General features: G+C 46.9%; 1 protein-coding gene across 3 annotated transcripts in view; it reads left to right on the top strand.

Annotated features, from left to right (window-relative positions):
• rad18 (RAD18 E3 ubiquitin protein ligase) overlaps positions 1–26,328 on the top strand; it is a 448,932-nt gene that overhangs the window by 284,269 nt on the left and 138,335 nt on the right. For all 3 annotated transcript variants that reach the window (XM_072472125.1, XM_072472124.1, XM_072472123.1), the window contains exon 11: positions 5,797–5,962. In XM_072472125.1, the coding sequence (XP_072328226.1) occupies positions 5,797–5,962 (166 nt within the window). The remainder of the gene's footprint in view (positions 1–5,796; positions 5,963–26,328) is intronic.

Genomic DNA, 26,328 nt, shown 5'->3' with positions numbered 1-26,328 from the left:
CCCATAACCCAGTAACCCCACCCAACACTAAGGGCAATTTCGGACACTAAGGGCAATTTATCATGGCCAATCCACCTAACCTGCACATCTTTGGACTGTGGGAGGAAACCGGAGCACCCGGAGGAAACCCACGCACACACGGGGAGGATGTGCAGACTCCGCACAGACAGTGACCCAAGCCGGGAATCGAACCTGGGACCCTGGAGCTGTGAAGCAATTGTGCTATCCACAACGCTACCGTGCTGATTTAAATCAGTAACTCCCGATATTCAAATTTAGCCCAGTCTGACTTTCAGCCAATCAGGTCACAGTCTCGTGTGACGTCACATTACCGTTTTTATTTCAATTTTGAAACAAACAAACAGCTGTCTTACCCGAGAGTGCTCTTTATTGAAGTCTCGCCCTCTCTCCGCGCTCTTTATTGAAGTCTCGCCCTCTCTCTCTCCGCGCTCTTTATTGAAGTCTCGCCCTCTCTCCGCGCTATTTATTGAAGTCTCGCCCTCTCTCCGCGCTCTTTATTGAAGTCTCGCCCTCTCTCTCTCCGCGCTCTTTATTGAAGTCTCACCCTCTCTCCGCGCTCTTTATTGACATCTCGCCCTCTCTCTCTCCGCGCTCTTTATTGAAGTCTCGCCCTCTCTCCGCGCTCTTTATTGAAGTCTCGCCCTCTCTCTCTCCGCGCTCTTTATTGAAGTCTCGCCCTCTCTCTCTCCGCGCTCTTTATTGAAGTCTCGCCCTCTCTCCACGCTCTTTATTGAAGTCTCACCCTCTCTCCGCGCTCTTTATTGAAGTCTCGCCCTCTCTCTGCGCGCTCTTTATTGAAGTCTCGCCCTCTCACTCCGCGCTCTTTATTGAAGTCTCGCCCTCTTTCCGCGCTCTTTATTGAAGTCTTGCCCTCTCTCTTCGCGCTCTTTATTGAAGTCTCGCCCTCTCTCTCTCCGCGCTCTTTATTGAAGTTGCACCCTCTCTCTGCGCTCTTTATTGAAGTCTCGCCCTCTCTCTCTCCATGCTCTTTACTGAAATCAAATCTTTACTGAAGTCTCGCCCTCTCTCTCTCCACGCTCTTTATTGAAGTCTCGCCCTCTCTCTCTCCGTGCTCTTTATTGAAGTCTCGCCCTCTCTCCGCTCTCTTTATTGAGGTCTCGCCCTCTCTCTCCGCGCTCTTTATTGAAGTCTCGCCCTCTCTCCACGCTCTTTATTGAAGTCTCGCACTCTCTCTCTCCGCACTCTTTATTGAAATCTCGCCCTCTCTCCGCGCTCTTCATTGAAGTCTCGCACTCTCTCTCTTCGCGCTCTTTATTGAAGTCTCGCCCTCTCTCTCTGCGCTCTTTACTGCTGATCCCTGATGTCTGATACCTTTGTGGTAACGAGCAACATAAAGCAATGATGTGTTGTGACTCCCCAACTCATCAATCTCTTCTTTGCTGCAGTGTTAAGGAAGCCACCATAGTCACACCTGTAGTTATAGGTTATGTTTCAACTAGCATCGGGCATATGTCATGAAGCACCAGACATAACCATTCATGGCACTGGTTTCAAGGTTGTGGAAAATTCTCATATTTTGGTGGTGTGCTCCCTAGAGGTGCCACTATTGATAAAGATGTCCATTCATGCTTCCAGAAAGCTAGTTTTGCTTATGGCCGACTCTATGATCGTGTCTTGAAGCAACATAGTATTAAGTTGAAGACTAAAATCAAACTTAAATCGACCCTTGTCTTTACCACCCTGCTGAACAGAGCAGAATCCTGGGTCTGCTGTAGGTGCCACATCTGGAATACTTTCACCAAAGACGCCCAAAGCCCATCATGAATATTCAACAGCAGGCGGCACGGTGGTGCAGTGGTTAGCACTGCTGCCTCACGGCGCCGAGGTCCCGAGTTTGATCCTGGCCCCGTGTCACCGTCCGTGTAGAGTTTTCACATTCTCCCCCTGTCTACGTGGGTCTCACCCCACAACCATGTGCAGGGTAGGTGATTTGGCCATGCTAAATCGCCCCTTAATTGGAATTTTTTAAAAAAGTATTCAAAAGCAAGAAACCAATGACAAACCATGTGGTCATCTATCATGCCTGTGCTCAACAGCATGGAGACTACCCTCCTGAAAATTCAACTTGGAGGGCAGACTATGCTTCCCACAAGCAGATCTTCTATGAGGACCTGTCAAACAATGTCAACACGGTCACAACATCCAACATGCTCAGAGGAAGGCCAAAGGTGCCACAGCTGCTAAAATTCCCCCAAAACTGACGATATGAATTGTCAGTTATGTGGCTGTCCATGCCAATCCCACACCAGACTCTTCATTCAGGAGAGGACCACCTAAGATAATGAAATCATTTACAGCTTGAACATACTCAAACAACAAGTGGTCTACCATGTTGAATGCTACGCAATGGAACCACAACAGTATGGTAGCTTGATGAAACCCATTCTATAAACTCCTAGCCTAATGAAGCATTGAATGGTATATTGCCGTTTCTTTGCACATCCAAAGTCTGGATGCAGTAATTTCACCTCCAAAGGAACATGAGTTCTAGTTTCAATCCTCTCTCTCCCTCCTCCCATACACTGCATTTGAGGACCTGGATTATGGGTGATTTCTTGGTTTGGCCAGTTGAGTGCAGATCTAGTTACCATTACCAAAATAAAATCAGCCTAGCCGCAGAGTTACTGTGTGGGGTGAATTAAGAAAGTTTGCACAAGACCAGACTTAGCAGGGTATACATCATCACAAATTTAACAGCCAATGGAGCTTCTGTAATCGATTCCTACCCTTTAAGTGTCTCAAAGGGAGGTGTGCATGTTATGCCATCCTTGTCTTTGTAGCAGTGCAATGACTAGTACTGGACTATGAACTCAGTACTGAAGCCAGTGTCAGCCACTACCACATCTCAACTGCTCAGCTACTGGAGAGTGATTAATAGTGTTTATTAAAAATATACAGCAAAATGGAAAGGTGTCATTTGTAAAACAGTGGCCCCGAGTGGTTTGGTCATATCTAAAAACTTAATTCATTTCTTGTAGGTCACTTGTACATGATTGTCAGGCCTGTCACTCTATCCCAAGCATTATCGAAGATTAGAAAGGTCGCCGGCAATTCAAACAATAGGAAATATCTCCTGTGTCAAGGGGACTGATTGACCGACAGCAGGGCACAGATAATTAGGCCTTTGCAACACTCAGACTGTCTCCTAGATGCAGTGTTTCAAAAATAACTTTTCTAACACTTTAATAAATTGGAGTAGAGGGATTAATACATTTTTTGTGATTTGCTTGCGTGAATGATGATAATGGCACAGATTGATTCTTTTGGAGAAGTTCAAAATCCATTTCAACTTCTAAAGCTGTGTGGCGTTTGCTCCTATATCATTTTTCCCACATTATTTTAATCAGCTGTACCATTGCTGATGAACTTGCATTTGCAATTTGTGGACAGTTCCTGTGAATGACCTTGGTCATCAAAGGCACGTGTGCATTGCCAGTTGCCACTGGCACAAACAGGCATGAAACAAAAAAAGATGCCTGATGCATGCCAAGAGAATTCTTCAAGGGAGGAACGGGCAAGTACAATAAGTTGAGAGTGAAAGTGAAGAGGAAAATAAGACTGGCAAAGAGAGTAGAATGACAGTTACAAATAAAGAACTCAAAGCTTCTACCAGCTTGTAAATAGTAAGCGGGTAGTAAGAGACAAAGAGAGTGACATATGCTTTGAGGCTCAGAGCAAGGGTAGAATACCAGATGAGCACTCTATGCCAGTATTTTCTAAGGAAAAGGAAGCTGACAAAATATCGGCAGAAGTGAAGATGGTAGATGTGATGATATGCATAAGCAGTCATGTATATAGTTATAGAGACGACCTCCAACCAGCAGGTGTCAGTCGAGAACAACCACGTGACACTGCTATCTCGAGGGAGTCTGGGAATAGTCTTCTTGTGGATAGTTAACATTTGTAGTAGTTATTAGTTAATTTATAATAGTTAGTTTTTTGATAATCTTATGATGTGGAGATGCCGGCGTTGGACTGGGGTGAGCACAGTAAGAAGTCTTACAATGCAAGTTTGTTTCGAATCACTAGCTTTCGGAGCACAGCTCCTTCCTCAGACTCGAGGGGCCGAGTGGCCTAATTCTGCTCCTATGTCTTATGGTCTTATGAGAGTCAGTATCAGCTGGGTAAATATTGGCTTAAGGACAGAAAACAGTGAGCCATGGTAAATGCTTATATATCAGCCTGTAGGATAGTAGACAGTTGTGCTCCCCAAGGGTCAATTCTAGGACCACTGCTTTTTTTTGACATATATAAGTGACTTGGATCTTGGCATACAAAAGAAAATTTAAACGTTTACCCTTGATACCAAAGTTGGCAGTCAGTGTGATACCAACCAATTGCAGCAAGGCATCGATAGGAATGTACAGACAATTGTCAGATGGAAATTAGAGAAGTTTGAGGAATGAATTTTAGCAGAAGGAATTGACAGAAGCAATATGGACTTAATGACATAGTTCCAAAGTACGTGCAGAGACTAGGGGATTGGGAGTTCTTGTGAATAGATCTTTGAAGGTGTCAGGACCTGATGACCTGCATCGTTGGGTCTTAAAAGTCATTGCTACTGAAATAGTCCACAATTCCCTGGATTCTAGAAAGGTCCCAGTGGATTCAAGAAAGCTGAAATGTTTAGGCTAGTTAGTCCAACATCATTCATTGGGAACATACTGGAATCCATTTTCTTTGATTCATTGGATATTGGCCTCGCAGGCTGGACCAGCGTTTATTGCCCATCCCTAAATGCCTTGAATTAAGTGGCTTGCTAGACCATTTAAGAGTCAAGTATATTGTTGTGGATCTGGAGCCGCATGTAGGACCGAACAGGTAAGGATTTCCTTCCCTAAAGGGCATTAGTGAACCATTTTTATGACACTCGACAATCATCATTGGACTTTTAATTCCAGATTTTGTATTGAATTCAAAGTTCACCACCTGTGATGGTGGATTTGAACCTGGGTCCTGAGAGTATTACCGTTGGCCTCTGTAACGACAATACCACTGCACTACCTCCTCCTTTAAGGAGGTAGTAACAGGACATTTAGAAACTCATAATACAATCAGGTAGAATCAACATGTTTTGTCAAAGGGAAATTATGTTTGACAAATCTATTAGAATCCTTTGAGGATGTAACAAGCAGGATGCATGAAGGGGAACCAGCAGATGTAGTGTTAGACTTCCAAAAGGCATTTAATAAGATGCCACATAAAAAATTGCTGTACAAGATAAGATCTGAAACATCACAAAACGTTCAAAGCAGAACGCTTTGTTCTGGATAGTGTTGAACTTGAGTGTTGTTTCAGCTGCACCAATCCATTCAAATTGTGTTCTGTCATACTCTGGACTTGTGCCTTGTTGGTGACAGAGATGCCACAGAATATCCTGGCTCTGACATGTTCTGGGCACTATGCCATTTATGTGGTTGGTCCACTTAAGTCCTTGGTCAATGGTGAGCCTCACAATATTGTCACAATTTTATAACAATATTATAGAAGTAGAATAAGGGAATATGCAATCAAAATACAGGAAAATCCTATGTTAAAATTAGTGCAAAATATTAGTGTGGTCATCAGATTGAGAAGTGCGTCTCTTGGTTGTGTAGTGTGAACATGTACATGTACATATACATATTGAAATTGAAACGGAGGGGATCGCCTACCCAAGTCCCTGATGGAACAGAATGCATAGTAAGTGAAATTATTGCTAAGCATTGACTCTCCCAGACTCTATTGAAACTAATTTGTAAATCTTACTTACAGGAGAGAATGTTGAGCAGTGCCAGGCCACAGACTGCAATGTACAAGAGGTGCATCAGGATGAGACACAATTATCAGAGAGCACAGGATCGCTTTCGGCACCTGATACCTTGACAGACGAGCATTGTTCATCCAATGTGCTCCCAGCTTCACCCTTGTCAACAGCCAGGTAACTTCATTTTTCCTTCATTCCTCAACCCCACCCAGCCCTGTCCAAAGGGCATTTATTACTTTCTGGAGTTGGGTTAGGGTTCTGGAATTATCCAAGTGCTCCAGTTGCTCTGCTGTAGCTTTGTGCCTGACTGCAGAAGCTATCACAGCTGGGCCTGATCCTGTCTTTCACCCAATTTCCACAGGGGCACTTGTGTCGGTGGGTAGGATCAAGGGAAAGGTCACTTCTGAAAGTTTTTATCTGCCTTACCAAGGTGCACCTCAGATAATTGTAGTCCTGCCTGATACTCCAGACGACATCAGGCAGCTCAGCAGAGACTGTTTATAAAATCTACATGGCCAAAATAAATCTGGTTGAACTGCCTATGGCTTTTAACAGTTGAGTCACGTGCCTTGGCATTCTGGATGTTTTACAATGTTCAGATTGAAGACGGAGATGCACGAGGACAGTCTAACTTGGTCCTGTCCCAGATTTTTGGAAGCACCCTGGATAGCATAGAACGAGGTCAAGAAGGAAGTCTGGTTTGAAGGGTTGTAACGTGCGGCATTAATCTGGCACAGTGCATTTCAGTTTCAGTATACGTCCAACTGTTACTTAGTTTGCAATTTAAACATAGATATAGGATTGAGCAGAGCAGGCACTTTTAAATAAGTGAGATTATTTCTTATCTGCCGAAAGCCTCATGCTCTTTCCTTGCTCTGTTTTTTCTGAGTAGCCGAGAGGCTCAGTGAAAATGCTGAGCATTGGCTCCACTTCCTAATAGAATTGGCAGCATTAACCTGACAGCCGATTCATGGACCGACATCGTCACCCAGATTAAGTGATATTACTTAACTTATTGCAGCTCCTGTGCATTATTAAACTCAGTATCTAATTTCAGCCAGCACACACTGTTGATGTTAGCCCAACTTCCGAACATCATCCAGCTCCCCTTTTTAAATTGGCACTTGCCAAGTCACTAAATATGTTCCTAGGATGAAAGGGTTGTCCAATGATGGCAGGGTGCTTAGTAAACTGGGGGTACACTCTCTGCAGTTTGGTAGAATGAGAGGTGATCTCTTCAACACACACAAGATTCTGAGGGGAGTTGATAGGGCATACACAGGTCCTTTACCCGGCTGAAGAGTCCAAAACATGGCTGTGGTGATGGGGGCGACGTGGGGCAGTAGTGCACTGCCTTAGGTCAAGGTGTCAATTATTTCGGACTGAAATTAGAGAGTTTTCTCCACTCGGGCTTGTGAATCTTTTGAATTCTCTACCTCAAAGGGTTCTTGATACTTCATCCAAGGCTGGGAAGGTAGATTTTTGATCTTTTAGGAAATCAATCAGAAAAGTGGAGTTGAGGCAGAAAATCAACAATGACCATATTGAATTGCAGACTTCCTTGGCCAGTGTTAGATCTCATCGTTTCCACAGAGAGTCGTGTTAATTGAATTTCAATGGCTTTATTCAGCACCCATAGGTGCGATACAGTTACACTTCTTTAGCTGTTCCCAAGACAAAGAGAAAGAACTTTTGCGTGCTTATTTCATATACCCGTGATGTCACTGGTCTTAACCTCATTGGTGCGTTTAAATTCACTGCCAGGCCCTGATTGGTCTTCACTGGGGCTGAGGCTGTTCCTGATTAGTAGTCGGGAGTGTGTCACCGGTGGCATGACGTCAGATGTCGGCATCAAATGGGCCGCGGGGCCCCAATCGGGAGGTGGCAGTGGCCATCTTGATCGGGCGCCGGAGGAAGGGGTAGCGGCCATTTCATGGTGAGATGCTTTCCGATCGAGGATCGGGCAGAGGAGGAGGTCAGGCTCCAGTTTGGACGGCGGCAGAGGAGAATGTCAGGCTCTACCATTGCCCCCAACAAAGATGGCTGTCGCTAACTGCGCATTCAGGCGCTGGCGTTAACTGCGCAAGGTCCATCAGTCTTCCCCCCCCCCCCTCTGATTCTTTTCACAAATAGAATCGCAAAAGGTAGAGATTATCCGGTTCCCCCTCCAGTCTCCTCACCCGGAGGCCCTCGTTGTATGACATTGCGCGCACCACGGGACATTTGATTAATGCAATTCTAAGACACAAAATAAAAATAATAACAAAGAACAAAATCAATCCTTGTAACAATGAGTCCAGTTGGACTAGAACGTGCATTCCTAATAGGGCTTGGTCGACTGGCCCTACCCAGACTGCCGTCGTCAGCTAATGGGGACCAAGTCCCGCGAGTATGAGTTGGGTTTGTTTAATTACCATTTTGTGTCCTCCGGCTTCATGGGCAGTCTGTATCTTGCCGGCCAGGGGTAATAGCTTCTCATAACTTAAGGGTAAACAGCTTAACTCTGCTCCTGTATCCAAAAGACAGTCGATATTTTGATCGTCCACCCTCATGGTGATGTGTAATCCATCAACTTTTTGCTGGTTTAATGCCTGTAGGGGGCGCTGTGGGATGAGGGCGGCTCCTCTAGTTTTTGCAGCTTTAAGGGGTTTGTTCCTCTTGCTGCTTGGTTGACAGTGTTTTAAATTGGTCTATCAAACAGTCTCCCCCTGAGCCGTTGTGCTTGGGGCATTGGTGTCCCACGCCCTGCCTGTTTGGCTCTGCTTGTCTTTGTCCAGTGTCCCTTTTCTCCGATGTCCCGTCTGAATTTTGTGACATCCACCCTCCCTATAGGGCTCGGACCTTCGCTTCCTGGTCCTGGTCTACTTGACTGTATTTCTGGACCAGAGCTGAAAAGGGGAGTGAATCCTCCTCCCATTCCGGCATTATTAATTTCATCAATTTACTGAGTTCAGGTTTTAATCCAGCCATAAATGCAGGTTTGAGAGGCCCCCTTACTTCCTCATCGAGGTCGTTTGGGTCTGCCCAGGGATTAAGGCCCGAATGTTCTAGCTGGCAGGCAGTGACCCTTGACCAATCTGTCTTGGCTGGTGCCATTTGCAGTAGCCAGAGCTGAATTCTCTCCCAGGCTTCGGTCAGGAGGGCTGGAGTTAACGGTCCATCATGCCGCGTGAATATTGAGTTCACGACCCACTGCATTTTACGGGACGCACTGCCTGTTACCATCAGAATTTGGACGCCGCCTTCGGGGTGCAGGCTATTGATATGTTGAAGTCGACTCAATTCTTCCCAGGTTTTGAGACCACCCCTTCTTGGGAAGTGATAGGACTTGGGACCATTTAACGATTTTTTCCGGGATCTGCGGGGATGTGCACCCAGTGATTGGTGTGCACGAGTCTCCTAGTTGTTACCCCACTGGCTGCGTCTGCTCATTCTTCCTTTTTGACCTTGTTTCTTTTCCTTTTAATGGGAGCAACAGGGAATCACAGTTGGTTCCCTTTTTGTCTTCCTCGCTCGACATTTCAGTGGCGGAATCGTCCTCATCACCTGTTGTGCCAGTTGTATGTTGCGATGTCTTAATCGTGTGTACACCCAGATATGGGGGGAGCGGATATATTGGGAGTGGCGGATGGAGGTATCGGACGGCGCGGTTGGCCTCACTAGGGTTGGGGCGGTATTTGAGACCGTTTCTTCTAATTTGTTGATCCTTTTTTTAAGTTTAGCGGTTTCTGCATCTTTTCTGCCCATCTCACTCTATTATTCAAGTGTTCACCCGTCACACATAATTGTTCCCGGCTCTGGGTCACTGTCCGTTTCGAGTTTGCACATTCTCTCCGTGTTTGCGTGGGTTTCGCCCCCACAACCCAAAAGATGTGCAAGGTAGGTGGATTGAACATGCTAAATTGCCCCTTAATTGGAAAAAATGAATTGGGTAATTTTAAAAAAATAATTGAAGGCATTGGCAAAAAGCAGGGAAGTTATACTGAAACTTAATAAAGCTCTGGTTGGTCCAAGGCTAGAATAATGTGTCCAGTTCTGCCCAGTGCACTTTAGGAGGGACATAGATATTCTTGAGCAAGTTCAGAGGATACTTACCAACATAGTTCCAGGAATAAAGGAATTTAATTACAAATTTAGGTTGCAGCAATTGTGGCTGTCCACCCTGCAGCAAAGGGGATTGAGGGGAGATCTGTCAGAGGTATGCAAGATTGTGACAGGTTTAGATCAGACAGACAAAGAAAAGCTGTTCCCATTCGCTAATGGTACAAGGGTTAGCTAAATCTAGATTTAAGGTTTGGGCAATAGATGAAGGAACAATGTGAGGAAGGACTTTTTCATGCAGTGAGTGGTAATGATCTAGAACCCGTTGCCTTCGAAGTTGATGGAAGTCAAGGTGCTCAATAATTTTGAAAGGGAAGTGGATAGATACTTTATTTAAAAAAATAAACTGAGAAGTACCCAAATCAATTTTTTTCCAATTAAGGGGCAATTTAGCATGGCCAATCCACCTACCCTGCACATCTTTGGGTTGTGGGGGTGAAACCCACAAAAACATGGGGAGAATGTGCAAACTCCACACGGACAGCGACCCAGAGACGGGATCGAATCTGGGACCTCGGCGCCGTGAGGCAGCAGTGCTAACTACTGCGCCACCATGCAGCCCCTAAATATTGGATAGATACTTGAGGGAAATAAACTTGCAGGACTACGGGACAGAGAGTGGGGATGCCGCTGACTGGGTTGTTCCACAGAGAACCAAATAGCCGCCTCCTGTACTGTTATGACCCTACGACTCACCTCACGAGCCAAACCAGTGAACCTCTGGCAAGTATATCAGTTAGATGTAGAGAACAAAACATTGCAGAGATGAAATAGCAAAAAGCATAATGGTGCAAGGTAAAACGGGCTTGCAGTGACGGTGGTACAGCAGTTAGAACTGCTGCCTCACCGCGCCAGGGACCCGGGTTTAATAGCAGCCTTGGGTCACTGTGTGGGGTTAACACTTTCTCCCCGTGTGTGCATGAGTTTCCTCCGGGTACTCCGGTTTCCTCCCACAATCCAAAGATGTGCAGGTTAGGTGGGGTTACGGGGATAGGGCGGGGGTGTGGGCCGAGATGTGATGCTCTTTCAGAGGGTCGGTGTAGACTCGATGAGCCGAATGGCCTCCTACATTGTAGAGATTCTATGAGAGAAGAAGGTGGACAGAAGATGAGTTAAGAAAGAGCTGTAAATAGCTGTCAAATCTGCTGTCCAGGAAATTGATAACAGTGGTTATAATCAGATATTTTAAAACCTAATGTTGAGCAGAAAGGCTATAAAGTGGGTTATCAAAAGATGGGAAGCTGTTCTCCAACCCTCTATTGAGCTTCATTGCAACACATAGGGGACAGATAGGGACACATAGGGGACAGATCCACCACCAATATGTGTGCCAAAATTTTGAAATTGTCACCAAAATAATTAATGAATGATTTAATTGTAAATTCTGGCAAACAGTAGCTGTGGCCCTGTCCAGCTAATATAGCGCACAGTGTAATGTTGCATAGAGATTTGAGAAAAGCCTTCACACAAATGACTTCTAGGTCTTCTGTCTGCTGCCTGTTAATGAGTTTGGGCGGTCTTAATCTACTGGCCCATAGCATAAAACATACTGCAATTCAACACTTAAATGCCAGCCTCACTTGGAGGGGCCACAAATGATTTCTGGTCCCACTGGTGTGTGAAATTGAAAATGACCAGAAAGGTGCAGAGAAAATTGGAGCTGAATCTTGGTTGTTTTAACAGTGTCGAGGGAACTGTAATCTGCAGCTTAGCATGCAAACATCGCTTTCCATTATCCAGCTTTAACATTTATAATTTTAACGAGTAGAAAATGTTATAGAAAATGACATTGAAGAAAATATAGTGAAAGAGCACCATTCAATAAACAGAAAGCTTGGCATTAAACTACCCCCCCCCCCCCCAAGCCGCCCTATGCTCGAAATCCCATGGGTATCAACCTTAGACTTACTAAAACTTCAAAAGCTAATCGCCCTGATGACAGACATCTGCAGGATTTGTACTGAAAGTCGAAATATAGCAGAGACTGCCATGCCAGAGGAGGGGGTTCCTGAGCCACACCAGATGATATTTAACACTGGGCTGATCACCACGGCGCAAAACTATCGTCTCACGAGATGGAAGGCTGATGCCAAGAAGACTGAAATTGCTGTAAGACATAAGCTGAATATTGCAGATTCAATTCACATTTTATCACTTTCAGCAGAAGGCAAAGGCGATATGTGCATAAAAATGCAGTTAGCGGGAGTGACGATGTTGAAATTAATCAATAAAAATCTGGCTACTCACCTGATCCAGTGTGAGACATGTCCCCTTCGTAAAATGTTGATGTTTGTTTTGGGGTATTTGTTGCTTGTTTGGAGCCAGATGTAATTCAGTGTGTGAATTTTCATTTTTGAAAAAATATTTTGTGTTCAATTCTCAGCAGTTCCGTAACTACTGGAATTATGAAATGAACCCAGTTAATATATTAACACTCGGGCAAAACTCCTATCACTGAAATAAAGCTCAAGCAAAAATTGAAGGAATCAATTTATTTTAAAGAAACTAAAACGATTAGCCTATTTTTAGCAACCTGTGTACTTGTTTGGATTTGAATGCTAAATAAGCACATCATGGGTGGAGCTCTCCGAAACAAACAGGCCATTTAAAGTGTTTCTGCCTCCTGTATGTATGCAGTGAAGCATGGGGAAAGTGAACCTATTGATGACTGTCCTGTCCTGTGACATATTTGATTCTGACAAGTTTCAGCCTTATCTTCCACATTATCCTAACAATCTCCACATTACACTTTTTGAAATTGTTTAAATTTGTCTGTTTCTTCACCTTCTACTCAACTTCTGTAAAATGTCACCCATTTTAATGTCTCCTTTGGCTTGGCACTCATTTTTGTCTGATTACACCTCTGTAAAGACCTTTGCAGGTTTATCTACAGTAAAGGTGCTATACAAATGAAGATTCTTGTTTAGTTGCCGATATAAATGTTAGCAATTCCAGTCACAGTGAAAATATCTATTAGCTCACTGATCTTAATTTGCAATGAACCACGTGTGGATTTAGAATTCTTTAGATCCAAAAAACAAAATTGCCTGTCATTTTTTGTTTTTATTGTGTCAAACTGTATCATTGAGGTTAAAAGCAGAAAATGCTGGCAAAACCTGGCAGGTCAGTCAACATCAGTAAAGAAAAAAGAGCAGGTTAAGATATTTCAGAATCAGTGAACATGGCTTATTGCTCTCCTTGTCAGAATTGAAGTTCACAGGTTGGTCTGTGTTGGATTAGCTGATAGCCTCACGACCAAAAGCAAAATCAGGTTCGCTCGTGAAGAATGGCAATTTACATGAGGGATTGAGGGGGCAGCAGGCAACTGTGAGCTGTTCACCAAGTGGGCTTCAGTATCTTCAGGAAATGCAGAAGGCAGAATCAATGCTTTCACTTATTTGAAAAGACCCTGTGTAGGTGCGTTGGCCCTTCTAATGTTTGATTGCTTACTATGTGAATGTAAGGTCATTTATTTTAAATAGTTAAGCTGTTAATCCTTAAACATTTACCATAATGCACAAAAACTTTTAAAATTTGTTGTGGAACATGTATGTATTTACTGACCATCCTTAGTTGCACGTGAGAAGGTGGTGGCGTGCCTTTTTTTAACTGGTTGAGAATTCCAGGGTTTTGACCCAGTGACACTGAAGGAATGCTGATATATGCCCAATTCAGAATGATGTGTCATTTGGAAGGGAACTTACAGATGTTTCCATGCAACCTTGCCCTTGTCCTGAGTTTGTGAGGTGCTGTTGAAGAAGTGTGGTGGAGGCAGATTTAATTGTGGCTGTAAGAGAACTCGATAATTATCTGAAGAGGAATGATTAGCAGTGTTACTGGGGAAAAGGCAGGGGAATGGGAATAGCTATGTTGCTCTTAGCCAGCACATAGCTAATAGGCTTTGTAGCCTCTTCCTATGCCTGTGTCACAATCATTATATGGCTCTCTAAGTCCTGATTAGTTGAAGATGCAGTGTATCTCGTAGCTGTTATGGGCCAGGGTTTAGAGAACCCCAAAGTGTATCATGGATTTCACCTGACCCACAACTTTGAATAGATTGTGGTTATGGGGAGCACCTACTCTGCAGGTGTGATGCACCAGAAATCTACAGTACTTTTAAATTAAAACACTGTTTATTTATGAAACCAGTTAACACTTTATAAACCCACAGTAAACATCTTAACAACTATCAACACCAATAAATGCCCCAAAGAATACAGTACTCTCTAAGTAACTCTCAATCTTTCCTTGCAACATCCATGAGGCAAAAAGAACCCTTTTTACAGAACGACATCAGGTTTAACTTCCCTACTGAGAACAGTTACCACTTTGAAATCACCAAATGAACATTCATAAGCTTGCAGAGATTCATACACTTCTTGCTGTGATTGCAGCTTTTCCAAATCTAAAACTAAACTAAACGCACCCTGTAGCAAACAGCCTAAAGCGAAAGTAAAACAGACAGACAGCCCAGTTCCACCCACACTCTGACATCACTGATAAATATCCATTTCTTAAAGGTGCATCCACTACAGATATTTTTCTGAACACCCATTTCTTAAAGGTGCTCTCACATGACATAGCTAAGAATTTTAAACCACACACTGCTTTTGAGTGCATGTTTCATTCAATTCAATAAAACCAATTTTCCTTGTTGAAATGTGCAATTTGAAGCTGTGCGATTCCTCTGCTACCAAAAGAACATTCACGGGAACTGGGTGGTGCAATAGGTTAGCAGACTCTTTCATTTTTGGAATCTGGTATTATGAAGAATGCCTCCGTGACCTGTTAATGATAAGACTCCTATGTGAGTGGTTTTGCTGCAACTTCAACTCAATTTACACTGGGACTGTCTTGTGACTTAAAACTTGCATTAAGTTTCCTATCTAGTCAAGAAGATATGAACATAAAAACATAAGAAATAAAGCTTGAGTATGCCGTATAGCCCTTCAAGCCTGCTGTGCTATTTGATACGCTCATGGCTGAACTGCCTCAACTCTACTTTCCCTCCTGCTCCCCATGTCCAAAAAACCTTAAGATACAAGAGCAGAATTAGGTCATTAGGCCCATTGAGTCTGCTCCGCCATTCGATCAGGGCTGATATATTTCTTATCCCACTCTCCTTCATTCTCCCCACAACCCCTGAGCCCCTATCTCTGTCTTAAAGACACTCAGTGACTAGGCCTCCACAGCCTTCTACGGCAATGCTTTCCACAGATTCACCACCCTCTGGCTGAAGAAAACGCCCCTCCTCTCAGTTTTAAGGGATCGTCCCTTCAGCCTGTGGCTGTGCCCTCAGCTTCTTGTTTCTCCTACTAGTGGAAACATCTTATACACATCCACTCTATCTAGCCTCTCAACATTCTCTAAGTTTCAATAAGATCCTCTGTCATCCTTCTAAAACTCCATCGAGTACAGACCCAGATTCCTCAACTAGCTCCTCATACAACAAGCTCTCATTTCGGGGATCATTCTTGTGGACATCCCCTGGACCCCCTCCAAGACCAGTACATCCTTCCTTAGATACGGGGCCCAAAACTGCTCACAATATTCCAAATGGGGTCTGACATGGAGTCATATACAGCCTCTGCAGTGCATCCCTACCCTTGTACTCTAGCCCTCTCAAAATTATTACGATCTCAGACCAACAGTGTCTTGGTAATGACCAAAACCCCAATATTTTAGTTTATTGTAAGACTGCGGAAAGAATGATTCACTCCAGGAGTGATTGCATGAAAAAAATAGGGCTCTGGTGTTTCTAAAACAAAACTTTATAATGAATGCAATATTAAACAGCTTACAATTGCCCCTTAACACACCTATACAATTTCCCATTACACAACAAGAAAATAAACATACAGCTCTTAATCCAGCATAAAATTAGCAGGGCAGAGAGTAATAATTGCTTCATAAAACAGATTTGGCTCCGGTTGGAATGCCTTCAGACTCTGGTTGAATATCTTCAAATAGCTGCTTCAACTGGGTTGTTTCGGCCTCTTCCTGTCTTGCCGATCAGAACTCAACTCCTCTCTCTCTCAAAGCTTCTTCAACTCACTGTCTTTCTGCACTCCACACAACAATGTGTCCCCAAGCTGAAAAACACTATGGGCGGGATTCTCTGTCGGCCGCAGGCAGAATTGCAAATCACGATCAGACGGAGAATATGGCGTCAGCAGGGGCGGGGCAGGGGCTGCAGTGCAGGCCGGGGCCACCATGTAGCCCATTGAACCTGGTTGGGCATGGGGATATGCATCATGCTAACATGTCTGCCTTTCACCCCCTTCAGACAATGGATTTTGGAATCTAACCAGGGATGGTTCGCATCTGCCTTGCTGTCACTGCACTTGGGGTTGCACTGAGGCGGTACGAGCAGGAGCTGCTCAGGGAGGGCACTGCAGTGGCGAAGCTTGCCTCAGATGAACCGGAGGCAACCGGTTAGGATGGAGTGCCGGCCGCCTAACAAGCCAAGGATGAGATAGAAAGGAGGCGTCACATCAGGCCTCGTGTATTGGCAGCGCCTGTACTTTGAAGACCTGCCGGACTGAGCGTGTCGTTGAAGACTCTGGCTGAGCAGGGGGACCGTACAGCATATCTGTTTGATCCTGGCATACCTGGAACCGTGGGTATTTGGGGGAGGACACCCACTATGGTGGCAGTCACGGTGACAGTCATCCTGAACTTTTTCGGCAGTGGGTCGTTCCAGGTGCTGAGTGTCGACCGGTCTTGGATCTTGCAGACCTCGGTGCACAGGTGCACCCACGGCATCACAGAGGCCCTGTATGCCAGGTCAGCACATCGACTTCAATGTGGACCAAGCCCACCAGGTTGCCCAGGCAACAGGGTTCATCGCCAGGGTATCCCAGGTCCAGGGCATGCCCCCTATAAGCATCGGCACATGAGGGGCTGGCCTTCACAAACTGAAGGAGACTCCACTCCATGAACATGCAACTGTGACCATGAGATGCATGTCATGCAAGTCTGCACCCAATACTCAGGCAGCGGGCACAACGCCTTCATCCTGGCACACTCAACGGTTCCGAAACCTTTGAGGCGCTCCCCTGGATGAGGATTTGACTCCTGGGTGATAGGGGCTATCGGCTGCGGTCATGGCTGATGACGCCTATCCAGAAGTCACAGACCAACGCGTAGACCCGTAACAACAACGGCCATACCGTGACCAGGACGGTGATCGGGTGCATCGGCGTCCTGAAGATGCGGTTCATGTCCGTGGATCGCCCTGGAGGGGCCCTCCAGTATAGTGCTAAGAGGGTCTCCCACATCGTGGTGGCCTGCTGCATCCTCCACAACATCGCACAGCAGAGGGTTGACATGCTGGAGGACGAGGATGAATGCCAGGCCTGGTCCGACAAGGAGGATGCGGAGGAGTGCCAGGATGGGCAGGGCATGGGGCCCGGGCAGTCAAAGGAAATCATGCAACGTGTGCGCCTGTGTCAGCGCGCATGGGACGCTCTAATCACCTCCAGGTCACCGACTAGGGAACCTGACTGACGGTGGCACGAAGATTCCGTCCAAGGCCCCCCGGCCAACCACCCCTCCTATGTCCACCCTCCTTGCACCACCGCACGTACAACCTTCTCCGTGATTCCTACCTGCCTCACGATGGGGCGCGGATTCTGGGTTGGCAGTATCAGCGGGTCTGGTCCATGAGATGGAGGATGATGATGACCCCCTTTGCGATGAGCTCTGGTGCTCCACATTAGTTGACAACGTCCAACTCCTGCCCAAAATAGCACTTTCCACCATCCGCCTGGGTGATCCCTGCATGCGAGCAGGCCATTCCATCACATGGTCCCATCGCACCCTTGGGTGGAGGAAGTGGGGACGGGGTGCGGGAGGTCGGGAATATGTGGTGGATCAGCTGGAGAGGGAGGGGGCGGGACAGGGTACCAAGGTGATGTGCGGGGGCTGTCCTGGGGGCTCTGGCCCGTGGTCACCTCCAATGGCTGCCAATCTACTCCCCCATCCATCCTCTGCAGCCAGCCCAGCCCATACTTCTGACAGAACATAGAAAATACAGCACAGAACAGGCCCTTCGGCCCACGATGTTGTGCCGAACCTTTGTCCTAGATTAATCATAGATTATCATTGAATTTACAGTGCAGAAGGAGGCCATTCGGCCCTTTGAGTCTGCACCGGCTCTTGGAAAGAGCACCCTACAGAGCACCGAGGCAGGTTGGAATGTTTGTGAACAGGTGTTTATTGTGAACAGGTAAACATGTTTCTATACGTTTGTGTCCTAGCCTCTAATGCTATCCTGTGTGCCACACCCGATCCAACTTAATTTTTTTTATTCATTAATTTGAGGGATGTGGGTGTTGCTGGTGGGGCCAGCATTTATTGCCCATCCCTAGTTGCCCTTCAGAAGGTGATGGTGCATTGCCACCTTGAACTGCTGCAGCCTTTCAGTTGTAGGTATACCCACTGTGCTGTTAGGGAGGGAGTTCCAGGATTTTGTCCCAGCGACAGGGAAGGAACGGCGAAATATTTCCAAGTCAGGGTAGTGAGTGACTTGGAGGGGAATCTCTAGGTGGTGGGGTTCCCAGATATCTGCTGCTCTTATCCTTCTAGATGGTAGTGGTTGTGGGTTTGGAAGGTGCTGACTAAGTAACCTAGGTGAATTACTGCAGTGCATCTTGTAAATGGTACACAAAGATTCCACTGTTCGTCACTGATGGAGGGTTTGAATGTGGAAGGAGGAGCAATGTTTGACCTGGATGTCTAACTTTTTGGCCTTACAGGCCCTAACGCTCCATCTAGGTGGTTCCCCAGGCGGTACATCAAGGGTGGATGCGGCCTGCTGCAGTTCCCGTCCTGTGACCTGGCTCCCCTTTGGCGGCCGTCCTCTGGAGTGACCTGGCCTGGGTGAGCCTGGCAGTCTCTCGGTGTCCCAGGTGGTGTGGTGCCACCCTGTTCAGCCCGCTGCCCATCGGATGCGCTAGAGACAGGAAGGATGGGGGGAGAGGATCTGAGGCGCTGTGGAGTGACGGCACCTCCTCTGCAAAGATCACCGGCATGGACCTCACTGCCACAAACTCCCTCGGGGTGCCCGCTGTCCCCCGGGGACCTCTCCTCCCCCTCCAACCTGGCGATGCCAGTCCTGGAGGCCTGCTCTCCTCTCGAACAGTGTCTCACAGCGATGGAACACAGGAACAGTGTCATGTCCCTTTGTGACTGGCTCAGGTCAGCCAGGGCCTGGGCAATGTCCTCGACACCCGCAGCCATGACCCGTTGTGACTGGGCCAAGTTCTGGAGCGCGGCTTCAATCTGCAGGTGACCCTGGTTCATGGCTGCCTGTGACAGGGCCGCCTGTCATGTGCTTCGGCCACCGCCTGGGCAGAGTGTCCCAGTCTTGGACATCTTGACCAATGGCCGATACCTTTCCAACCCCCCACCCACCCACCCAAGGCCTCCCTCCATGGACCCCACCCGTTCGGTATTGGCTTGGGTAGCATGCATGATCGGCACCACCTTCTGCCCCTGCAGATGGTTGGACTCCTCCAACAGCATCTGTAGGCGCTGGATGGTTGCCCCCTCATGTAGTCCCTGGCTCTGTGTTTACATCTCCAGCAGGCCGCCCTTTCCCAGCCCGAGACCCATCTGGATGGCAGCTAATCCTTGGAGTCAGGCCTTCCTCTCACTGTCCTCCCCCTCGGGGGTTCCTACCTCCACCTGATGCACCGCTGCATGTGTGTGGCGCACACCAAATTGTGCCCCAGGAGCCTCTTCACTATAATACCCAAGATGTGAGTGTCTCGGGGGTGTTGGAGACCGCTGTGTGGTGTCGTCCCCGGACTGGTAATCTGGGGTGTTGCTGGCTGGTGTTTGGGGGCTCGTGTCGCTGTCCGGTCCCGTCTTGTCGTCCGACGTGTCCTGGGGTTGTGGCTGGGGGTGGTGAACACCAGGCGGGCCTGCCTCGTCGCCAGGTGATCCTGTAAGACTCGAGACATGACACATGGTTGGATTGTGGGTAGGAGTGTGGAGGTGCTGGATGGGGAGGCGGTGGGTGGCGTGGAAGTGGTGAGGTGGAGGGGTGGGGGTGCGGTGGATGATGGTGGGTGGTGCCACAGGAACACCGTAACTCAGTGGGGGCTCACTTGGTTCCCCGATGCTGACCTCTGCTGCGGTGAAGGGCCGCAAGACCGGTGGGCACCTTCCAGTCTGCTCCCTCTCCCTGTGATTGTACGCCACCTGCTCCTGGGGTGGGCGGAAAATGCACAGTGTGAGGCAGTCGGACACGGACAGCACAATGGGTGGGCAGCTAGTATCCGGTGTGTGCACGGCACCGACCATGACAGGTCATATGGGTGTTGGCATGTGGTACAGGGTGGCGTATGAGTGTGATGCTCGGTCGCCATCTGGGTCGGGGGGGGAGGGGGGGGCGAGAGAGAGAGACGTGTGTGTGTGTGTGTGTGTGTGTGTGGGACGAGGTTTGGTGCCAGGGGCACGGTGCTGGTTACTCACCCTGGTCGCCCTGAGGAGGTTGTGCAACCTTTATCACACTGCTGGCGGGTCCCAGTATTGGGGTCTACAGCTCTCTGTTACCTGCATCCTGGCCTAGTGTACAACGGTGGGTGGCAGCTTCCTTCCCATGCCGGGGAACAGTGTGCCTCACCTCTCCTTCACATCATCCAGCAGGGTCTCCAGCTCCGCATCTGCGAAACAGGGCATGGTGCCACTCTTCAGGGTCCATCTTGTTGGCTGGAATGAGTGCGTGTGAGGAGTAGAGTTGTCAGCCTCTAGAGTGCCAATCCGGACCACAGCGAATCAAATGCCATTTTGCATTGGAATTGCACTGTTTCCATGTGGATCCGGCGTGAGCCTATTAACGGATCCTGAATGGCTCTGGGACCGGCGCCGCTGTCGGGGTCATAGAACACCACCGATTCAGTCCTGGCCTCAACACTTAGCCTCTGAAACAGAGAACCTAGCCCATTATCTCCGCAGGCTGCAAAAGCACAGTAACTCCCCAGGGACCTCCACTGTGCATTAGTACAGACGGATAAACACAGTCCTTCATCAATTTCATCTTCTGGCTGCTAAAACACCCAGGCTATGCAAACAGAATTATTTTTTTAACGCATGACAACTACAGTCAAACACATACTAACCTCAGGCTTTTAACATTTAAATTGCCCACTACATTTATAATCCAATTTTCCTAAAATCTTCCAATCATCACAAAATGAAGACAAACATTGCATTTTCCTTCCTAACTGCCAACTTAACCTGCATGTTAACCTTAAGAGAATCATGAACTAGGACTCCTAAGTCCCTTTGTACTTCTGATTTCCGAAGCCTTTCCCCATTTAAGAAATAGTCTATACCTCTATTCTTCCCACCAAAGTGAGTAATTTCACACTTTTCTACATTGTGTTCCATCTGCCACTTCTTTGCCCACTCTCCTAGTCTGTCCAATCTGCAGCCTCCCCTCTTCCTCAGCACTACCTGTCCCTCTACATATCTTTGTATCATGTATCATCTGCAAACTTGGCAACAATACCCTTAGTTCCTTCTTCCAAATCATGAGTGTATATCAAGAATAGTTGTGGTCCCAACACTGACCCCTGTGGAACACCACTGGTGACTTGGCTGCCATCCTGAAAAAGATCCCATTATCCCCACTCTCTGCCTTCTGCCAGTCAGACAATCCTCTTTCCATGCCAATACCTTACCCCTAACACCCTAAGCTCTTATTTAGCAGCCTCCTGTGCAGTACCTTGTCAAAGGCCTTCTGGAAATGCAGATAAATCACATCCACTGGCTCCCCATTGTCTAACTTCCTTGCTACCTTTTCAAGGAATTCTAACAGATTTGTCAGGTAGGACATATCCTGACTCAGCCCTATTTTATCGTGCACTTCTAGGTACTCTACAATCTCATTCTTTTTTAAAATAAATTTAGAGTACCCAATTCATTTTTTCCAATTAAGGGGCAATTTAGTGTGGCCAACCCACCTAGCCTGCACATCTTTGGGTTGTGGGGGCAAAACCCATGCAAACACGGGGAGAATGTGCAAACTCCACGCAGACAGTGACCCAGAGCCAGATCAAACCTGGGACCTCGGCGTCGGGATACAATCTCATTCTTAATAATGGACTATAAAATCATACCAACGACCAAAGTCAGGCTAACCAGCCTATAGTTTCCCGTCTTCTGCCTCCCTTTCTTCTTAAACATTGTTACATTAGCCATTTTCCAGTTCTCTGGGACCCTCCTTGACTCGGATAATTCCTGAATAACCACTACCTCACGTCTGTCCCCTGGCTCTCTTGAAGTTCTGGTATGCCACTGGTGTCTTCCACTGTGAAGACTGATGCAAAGTATCTATTGAGTTCCTCTGCCATTTCTTTGTTCCCCATTACATCCAGCCTAATTTTCCAGTGGTCCAATTTCCACTCTTTTACTTTTTATTGAAATAGCTCTTGCAGTCTTTTAAATTACTAGCTAGCTTGTACTCACATTTCATCTTCTCTCCCCTTATTGTTTTTTTAGTTGACCTCTGCTTGCTTTTAAAGGCTTCCCAATCCTCTGGCTTCCCACTAATCCTCGCCACATTGTATGACTTTTCTTCTGCTTTTATACTTTCCTTGATTTTCCTTGTCAGCCTTGGTTGCCCTGAGCATGTTTCCTCCTCCTTGGGGTGAATTTCTGTTGTACCTACCGAATAACCCCCAAAAAACCCTGCCATTGCTGTTCCTCTGTCTCCCCTGCTACGCTCCTTTTCTAATAAACTCTGGCCAGCTCCTCACTCATGTCTTTGTAGTTCTTTTTACTCAATTGTAATACCGTTTTATCTGTTTCCAACCTCTGCCTCTCAAACTGCAGGGCAAATCCTATCATATTGTGGTCACTTCTCCCCTAGTATTCCTTCAACTTAAGTTCCCTAATGAGGTCTGCTTCGTTGCAATCCCGCCACCTCTGCCCATCTGCCTGTTCTTTTGATAGGACACATATCCTTGGATATTTAGATCCCAGCCCTGATCCCCTTGCAGCCACTTCTCTGTGATGCCCACAACATCGTACCCACCAATTTCAATGTGCACTACAAGCTTATTTACCTTGTTTTGTATACTGCAACCCCCCCCCCCCCCCCCCAAAAAAAAAAATTTAATTGAAAGACCTATCTACAGCCCTAGTTATGCGATTCGCCAGGACTCTGGTCCAAGCATGTTTCAGATGAAGACCATCCGATTGGAACAGCTCACTCGTTCCCCAGTACCGGTGCCAATGTCCCATGAATCTGAACCCTTGATTCATTGAGAGACCAAACATCTGTTTATCTCTGCTTTGAATATACTCAAGGATGGAGCATCCACAACCTTCTGTGGTAGAGAATTCCAGGCTTCACAACCCTTTGTGTGAAGAAATGGCCCAAAATGAGCAACCCCCTTATCCTGAGATTGTGCCAACATATTCTTCAGCCAGGGGAAATAACCTCTCGGCATGAGAGATTTGGCAAAGAATCATCCAGACTCAAAACATTAGCTCTCTCCTCTTTCCCATATGCTGTCAGACCTGCTGAGATTGCCCAGTATTTTCTGTTTGTGTTTCAGATTCCAACATCCGCAATCATTAGCTTTTATCTCAGTATGTATCAGTATGTGTCAAACCACTTCAGAATCTTGTATGTTTCAATGACCTATCCTAAACTCTGGAGAGTACGGGCCCAGTTTACAATCTTTCATCATTGGACAACTCTCTTATTCTAGGAACCACCCCTTCCACGTCCTCTTGTGATGAAGGCATACATGCCATTTGCCTTCCCAATTGTTTACTATGTCTGCATGCGGGTTCTTTGTATTCCTTGTATAGTACACCCAAGTCTTTCTGAATATCAGCATTCAGAAGTCCTTGTTTTAAAAAAAAACTGCTTTTCTATTCTTACTACCTAAATGAATAATCTCATGTTTCACAACATTATATTTCATCAGCCATGTTGTTGGCGCCTACTCAAACTGTCTCTATCTCTTTCCAGCCTATTTGTGACCTTCTTACAGCTTACATTCCCACCTACTTTTGTATTGTCAGCAAACTTAGCTCCATTATTCTTGGTCTCTTTGTTTTAGCCATTAATATAGATTGTAAATAGCTGAGGCACCAGTGCTGATCTTTGCAGCACTTCACTAGTTACAGCCTGCCAACTTGAAAATTCCCCCTTCATCCCCACTGCTGTCTGTTAACCAATCCTTTATCCATACTGATATGTTGCCCCAACTCCATGTGCCAATTTTGTGTATTGTGAGAATGGGGATAAGGAAAGTTGCGGCTGAGGTGTCCAGATGCTGTAGTGTCCAGGTAACTTTACACTGCTTCCATCCCTAGCCACATTTGTTCAGGAAATTTGTAACTGAGCAGGATAGATGAAGCATTCCTCTGCATTTAACTGCTGCGTTACCTGGCCTGGGTGTGCGTCACTTGAACCTCTGCCTCTCCATCCCTCTTTCCTTCTTTAAAACACAGCTGGAAACCTACAACATCAAACAAGCATTTGGTTATCAATCTGATATTTGCTTCTTTGACTTGGTGTCAACATTTGTCTGATTATGTTCCTGGTTTGCTACGTCAAGGGTACTATATAAGCAAGTTGTTTTTGGTTCAAAAAGCATAAAAATGTTTCCTGGCCTAGGACTGCCCCAGCTCAACTTGATAAAACTCAAAAAAGATTTCAACATCTTCCTTCCCTCTGTGTACAGGAGCTCCTTTAAGATGTAAGTAAGGCCAATTGTTGCAGTTAAAACATTGATGGTATGTGTTAGTTATTTAAATGAATTTTTCTTCCTCAGCAGTTAGCATGAAATTGTTCCATCCAATTGCCACTTTACTGGATGACCAGTAACTGGAAAGAGGGAACACATATTTCACATGGATCAAAGATGGAAATTTAATTTCTGCAATTATGCCTCCAGAAAGCTGGAGCACTATCAGCACGCTGGAGGGGAATCATTTTGCACACCGCAGTGATTTTTATTTTTTTGATGCACTGAGTCATTCATTTGCAGCTGACATCAAAGTGGCACTTATCACATTATTACACAATTTATCTTATTACAATGCAAACACAGATAACCTTGGAACACAACAGTGCACTAACTAATTCAGATCAGTCCCGTGTGTTTTTTACCACATGCACAAACACAGAGATGAGAGAGGCAGGCACAGAGAACGCTAACCGCAGTTGCTATTTGGAAGCTTTTCAATATCACAGTGGCTTCTGAAAGGATAACAAATGCATGGGTAAGAAAGAATGCAGAATTGCATATTTACCCTGAAAATAAAAATGTATGGGTACGAGTCTGGGGGCGCTGGCAACGGCGCCGCTGCCGCTCCCTCCAAGGAGGTATACCACGAGCCCGGTAGTGGCGGCTGCCCTCAAAATCTGGGGGCAGTGGAGGCGGCACAGGGGGGAAGTTGGGGCCTCGGTGTGGACCCCAATACGGGGGAACCACCGGTTCGTCCCAGGGAGGACAGATGGAGGGTTTTCAGGGTGGCACAGGGCAGGGATACGAAGGTTGGGAGACCTGTTTGTGGACGGGAGGTTTGTGAGCCTGGGTGAGTTGGAGGAGAAGTATGGGCTCCACCCCCCCCCCCCCGGAACACCTTCAGGTACTTACAGGTAAGGGCGTTTGCCAGGCGGCAGGTGGTGAAATTCCCGCGGCTGCTGCCACGCACAGTACAGGACAGGGTGCTCTCGGGGGGGGGGGGGGGGGGCGCAGGAGTGGGGAAGATCTCGGAAACTTACCAGGTGATGCAGGAGGAGGAGGAGGCCTCGGTGGTGGAGGTGAAAGGTAAGAGAGGAGGAGCTGGGAAAAGGAGGTCGAGGAAGGGACGTGGGCAGATGCCTTAGGGAGGGTGAACTCTTCATCTTTGTGCGCGAGGCTCAGCCTCATACAGTTTAAGGAGTTGCACAAGGCACACGTGACCGAGACAAGGATGAGACGTTTTTTTGGGGGTGAGGACAGGTGTGTTAGGTGCTTAGGGAGCCCAGCAAACCACACCCATATGTTCTGGGCATGCCCAGCGCTGGAGGAATATTGGAAGGGCGTAGCGAGGACGGTGTGGAGGGTGGTAGGATCCAGGGTCAAACCAGGCTGGGGGCTCGCAATATTTGGGGTGGCAGAGGAGCCGGGAGTGCAGGAGGCGAAAGAGGCCGGTATTCTGGCCTTTGCGTCCCTGGGCAGCCCGGCGGAGGATTCTTCTTCAGTGGAAGGACGCGGGGCCCCCAAGCGTGGAATCCTGGGTCAACGATATGGCGGGGTTTATTAAGTTGGAGAGGGTGAAATTTGCCTTGAAAGGGTCGGTACAAGGGTTCTTCAGGCGGTGGCAACCGTTCTTAGACTTCCTGGCAAAACGGTAGACATTGGTCAATGGCAGCCGCAACTCGGGGTGGGGGGGGGGGGTTACTTTATTTATGTTTAATT

Source organism: Scyliorhinus torazame, chromosome 13 (assembly GCF_047496885.1).
Source record: "Scyliorhinus torazame isolate Kashiwa2021f chromosome 13, sScyTor2.1, whole genome shotgun sequence".
In the NCBI taxonomy this organism is placed as follows: domain Eukaryota; kingdom Metazoa; phylum Chordata; class Chondrichthyes; order Carcharhiniformes; family Scyliorhinidae; genus Scyliorhinus; species Scyliorhinus torazame.
This window is presented reverse-complemented; position numbering and strand designations above follow the sequence as displayed.